At 46.3% G+C, this 5,619-nt stretch overlaps 1 protein-coding gene across 1 annotated transcript; it reads right to left on the reverse strand.

The window, feature by feature from the left end:
- Positions 1-1,186: 1,186 nt before the first annotated feature.
- On the reverse strand, positions 1,187-5,056 carry RAN (RAN, member RAS oncogene family). The gene is made up of 7 exons (XM_047761439.1): positions 4,805-5,056; positions 4,188-4,233; positions 3,659-3,743; positions 3,453-3,578; positions 2,075-2,262; positions 1,679-1,849; positions 1,187-1,590 (listed from the first exon to the last, which is right to left on the reverse strand). The coding sequence occupies exons 2-7, from the start codon at positions 4,221-4,223 to the stop codon at positions 1,546-1,548; spliced, it is 651 nt and encodes a 216-aa protein (XP_047617395.1). The 5' UTR covers positions 4,224-4,233; positions 4,805-5,056; the 3' UTR covers positions 1,187-1,545.
- Between the last annotated feature and the right edge of the window lie 563 nt (positions 5,057-5,619).

Genomic DNA, 5,619 nt, shown 5'->3' on the forward strand with positions numbered 1-5,619 from the left:
CTTGCATTCTACATAAGGTTACAAGCAGCACACACCTCTCATGTTAACTATCTGAATGAAAGGGTTCCATCCCCATCATAGGAACTTTCACATCTGTTAAGATCTGGTTCTGAACTGAATATAGCATAGCATATACAGCAATTCAATCTGTAAGTGAATCTATGGATATATTCATTCAATATTTTACCCTTTGTTTCATTTTTCCACATACTTATAGAGAGCCTTCCCTACATCCTTTTTAGGTAGGAAAGTAATCATTTAAGTGGACATCTAAAACTTTGGTAAGTTAAACTATAGTACAGTAGTACTTACTTGAGCAAAACAGCTCTTATTTTTAAGGTTTCTAATTGCTACAGCATGGGGTCGATGTGATCAAACTCAAGCAAGACAGACCCGATTCATGTTTTACATGTGGAAACCATACAAAGATAAACATTGAATCTGAACAGAAGTTTTGCAGTCTGCTTCACATTAGAAAAGCCATCCTAAGCTCTATTTTTCTGTAGCAGTAGCCTGCTGTGTCCTTGTACTGCCCACAAAAATTCTTTGAGGGAAAAAAAAAAACCCATCAAAGCTGTGGTTTGTTCAATTAAATCCTTAATCTTTGACATCATTAAAGCTTGGGAGTACTTGAAAGCAGCAGGTGAACAGGAATATCCTAGAATACCAACTTTACATTAAACACGTAACATTAAAACAAAGGCAAGTAAATGCACAACTCATATTCATTTTAAACAGGTGAGACATCTCTCCAGTTTCTGAAACCATTTGTATGGTTTCAGCGGACTTTGAAAAGCTCTACATTAGAACATTGTTACTTCCGCAATAAAAGCAACTATATAATTCTTAAGGTATCTATTTGAAATGTCTAAAACATGTACCACTTTTATTTTCACAGGTCACGTAAATCCCAAACAAGCTCTTCCCTAGATAACACTATAGGCCAAAAAGCAGGTGGAGTAGGTATTTTTTTAGCCTAACTGCATTAACAATATTTACAACTCTTATCGAATACAATACTGACCTGTCATCTTGTGTGAAATGATTCAGATGTACAGGAAATTAGAAGTACTTAACCTAATAAACTTCAAATTAAATGGTAATAGCAAAGGAAATCCAAAATAGTAACATGGCACAATTTAGTGGTTTTAAAATGCTCACTTAAACAAGGGATGAGTTCACTTGCTTAGATATTTGAAATACAACTTTATTCTGATTCTAAACGAAAAGGAATGGGAATGACAGTAACAAACAAGATTTCACCACGGAATATTGTGATGCGACTGTAGCAGTCTTATATTTGAAACTCAAGAAGGAAACAACTGTGTTCCAAAACAGCTAAATATGCAGGTCCAAAAAATGAAGGTATATTTTTTCAACTGCCACATTCACTCCGAAGCCCATTCATCTCCTTCAGCACCCCAGAGATTAAGCACATATTCTGCTTAGCTATATAATAAAGTGGCAAACACGCTGCACCACTGACATCACAGGACAGTTGCCTATAAAACTAGACTTCTGACGCTGGGCTCCAGCTTTGTTTTCTCACAGGTCATCATCTTCATCCGGGAGAGCAGTTGTCTGAGCAACCTAAAGACAAGATATAAAAAAGTTGTAATACTCCCGAGGCAAACCATTAGGAATCTTTTACAGCATTACTAAAATGGAAGCATCCTACCTCTAGATCATGCTCATATTGTGCTGCCAAGGCTGGGTCCATGACCACCTCTGGCGGGGCAAGAGCAGGCATGGCGACAAACTCCAAGTTAGGGTCTCCGATCAGTTTCCTAGCAAGCCAGAGGAAGGGCTTTTCAAAGTTGTAGTTACTTTTTGCAGAAATGTCGTAGTACTGTTTAAAAGAGAAATAAAACTAATTGTAAAAACCCACATATTGAAACTTCCTTTGTGGCACAGCAGGTTCAATCCCTGGCCTTGGAACTTTAATATGCCAAAATAAATAAATAAAAAATCCATGTCAAAAACATTATGAATTACTATAATGTTCCTGTATCATAATTTTACCCAAGGATCATAATTCAGAAATTTTAAGTTTTAAGAAATGTACGAAATGTACCTGAAGGTTCTTCTTTCGGTGGAAGACAATCGATTTTGCCTTAACCTTTCTGTCCTTAATATCCACTTTGTTGCCACACAACACAATGGGGATGTTTTCACACACTCGTACCAGATCTCTATGCCAGTTAGGTACGTTCTTGTAAGTAACTCTCGATGTTACATCAAACATTATAATGGCACACTGAGCTGGAAAATGTACAGCAATTAGTACATACCTAGGAATTTACTACCCAAATGAAAAATGCTGAGAACTATGGACTCAGATTCATACTCTCAGGCCTAACTCTAATTTCTCTATTCAATTGCAAGGTCTATACCAATTCTAAAAATCTTAGACCATTTAAATATACATTATTTTAAATTCTCTTTTATTGTATGTGAAAGCATGAAAGACCAGCCTACCATGTGAAATCTCTCCACCTGTAGTAATTCATCATAAACTCTGCCTCATTCAAAAAAAAAAATACCTAATGTAGATTAACAATAAATTAGCATTCCAGAGAACTCACCTTCCACATATAAGATGTAAGAATCTATTCTTTAAAAGGTTCTTAAATAGATAAATACATGAGAATATATAGTGTGCCTGTTTTCAAAAGTTCAGTGAAGCCTGTATTTATTGTCTTGTAGAACAGCCATAATAAGGCTGCTAAGCCACTGACTAGGCACAGTATATTACACAGATTTGTAGCTAAAAGATTTGGTTGGCGGGAATCCTTGCATTTGTATGTACCCAAGGAAAGCAAAAGACATGGAAAGATTCTCAACAATTTTCATCAAAAGAGAAAGATTCTAGGAAATAAGCATTCTTTATTCATCTTTTTTTCTTGGTATAAGCACTTATTTCCATTTTTTAAATCAAGCACTTTGAAATAAATATTCCACAAGACCTAGTACATTTAAAAAATCAGCTGGTCTTATACAACATTTTATAAGACAGAAGACCTAGCTCCTCTGGTCCAGTATCTGCTCAAATGTTTACTACCTTTTCAATGGAGTGCACAAGAAATAATCATTGAAATCACCAAAATATATATTCAAACAGTCCCAAGTTTTCAAATACAGGAGCTCCAGTAACAGCTTGTCTGTGGCTTTTTAAGTTATGAGCCTGAACACAAACCATATAGTTTCTTCCAAAACCGTGCCTATGACACAAGCAATCAAATGGCACATAACAAACTTCACAAAATTCTCTGTCCCTCAAATGATGGTCAAGTCCCTGAAGCCAGCACATCTTTTGGATCCAACTACCCGATTCCCAGTTCAGTTAGTACTATGCATGAGTCTACTGGACTAGATCGGATTATTTATAAGTAACCTTGGAGACCAACTCACAGATCCTCTCGAAAACTGTTGGTTACAAATCAAACACCTACCTTGGATATAATAACCATCTCTCAGTCCACCAAATTTCTCCTGACCAGCCGTATCCCATACATTGAACTTAATAGGTCCTCTGTTGGTATGGAACACAAGGGGATGGACCTCAACACCCAAGGTAGCTGAAACACAAGCACTTCCAGTTAGTCGCTGAACTCATCCATTTCGCACACATCTTCACCAATGGTTTTCCCCTACGTACCTACATACTTCTTCTCAAATTCACCAGTCAGATGACGTTTCACGAATGTAGTTTTCCCAGTACCACCATCACCAACCAATACAAGCTGTCGAAAGACATTTTTGAAATAAACACCAAGACACGCAACATTTCAGGATCTCAGAATTATGTAGTTAAGATTTTATGGACACCCATTGCACTTACATAACAGAACTTTAAATATCCCTTAAGTATATTTAAAACAAAGAATCTTAATGAAGCTGCCCTGTCCCATATTAATGAATGACTGGAGCCAATGAAACTTCCCTTGCCCAGCTTCCCTATCCGTAGGGTGGGGCCAGCACCCCCACCCCGTTATCGGGGGGCTGAAGGCCCTGCCGCGGCACAAACATGTTGGCAGACGAAGTGGGCCTTCGGCACAGGTTTGCGGTCATAAAGGAGACCCTGTGAAGCCCGTTTGGACAAGAGCGCCCCCCCACCCCCACCCCGCCCCGCAGATCCCCTCCTCAGGTCCACAGCAGCAGATCCCCAACTCACGAAGATTACCTACTTTGAACTGAACTTGGGGTTCTCCTTGGGCAGCCATCGTGATGTTACTGCGAGAGAAGGAGAAAGAAGTGAGGCCCGCTGCACAGCGGCGCGGGCCGCATGGCCCGACCCGCCCCACGTGCCCGGGCCCACAAAGGCCTCCAACCCGGAGCCCCGCCGCCCACTCTCCCCTCCCCCGACACCGCACGCGGGCGGCCGAGGGCGCGCCAATGGCGACGGCGGCGCTGCTCCCCAGCCGGGCTCCTCCGGCCGCCGGGGCCCGGCGCGCGCCCAGTCGGCGCGGAGGCCGGGCGAAAGGGAGGCCCGCTCGGGGCGCGGAAAGCGCCTGGTCACGGTAGCACAACCAGGCCCAGCCGCCCCTGGCCCCCGCCAGGACCCTCCAGCCCGATCTCCCCTCCGCCTGGCCGCCCCGGGGACCCTCTCCGCCCGCCCGGCCCACTGCGGCCCGGGTTCCGGCGCCGGCCCGGGGCCTCCACGGCCAGGAAGGAGAGCTTTCCACCTGACACCTAGGCCCCGCGAAACCACCGCCTCATGGCTGCCGCTAGCCACAGCCACCGGGACGCCCCGACCCCCCCCATCCCCGCCTTGGCTCCGCGGCCTCCACCCTTGCCCCGCTACCTTCCAGAAGCGTCTCCGCGCCCGTCTGACTGAGGGCTAGAAAGATGGCGGAAGCGCAATTCAAATGCCCGGAGACGCAGACGACGCCGGCGCGCGCCGGGGGAAGGCGGGGCAACGGCGCCGCGCCGCTCCCACGTGGCCCGGCGCGCGCGCGTGCGCGCGCACACGCACACAGCACTGCTTTGGCGGCCGCACCCGTCGTCCAGGAGGGAGAGGCTCCCGGAGCCCCGGACGCGGGAGGCCCGGCGGTCGCGCGCACGCACGTCGGGCCGTCGGGCCACGTGCGCCAGCCTAGAGGGCGGGTTCCCGCGCGCGCATGCGCTGACAGCGACGCGGCGCGCCCTGTTGCCGCCGCGGGAACAGAGCTGGGAGGAGAGGGCCGAGGGCCCCCTTGGGCGGGAAACTCGCGGGGTGGCCCACACAAAGCCTTTGACACCCCCCCCGCAGCTGTACGAACGCGGCACCGCAGGCCCCGAGCGGGCGCCATGTTGGGGTGCGGGCTGCCCCACCCCCACCCACCGGTATCCTGGCCCCTGCCCTTGACCCTCGCCCACATCTCAGTAAGGACCTTCTGGAGAGTAAAGGAAGCAAAGACCAATGTCTTTCCCATCCTGAAAAGCCAGTCACTTTTTTCTCTGAGCATCTAAGTGGTCAGCAGCCTTTGTGGCCCTATTCTGCAGACGGGATGATGCAATGTAGTGTTTCCACCTTGGCAGCTCTTCTGAGACAAACAGGCATGCAGTCATTGAGTATTTAGGTTCCAGACTCTTGTGAGGGTAAGGCTGTCAAGGGTCCAGACAAGAACTGTGCACTCA

Source organism: Phacochoerus africanus, chromosome 15 (assembly GCF_016906955.1).
Source record: "Phacochoerus africanus isolate WHEZ1 chromosome 15, ROS_Pafr_v1, whole genome shotgun sequence".
Classification (NCBI taxonomy): Eukaryota; Metazoa; Chordata; class Mammalia; order Artiodactyla; family Suidae; genus Phacochoerus; species Phacochoerus africanus.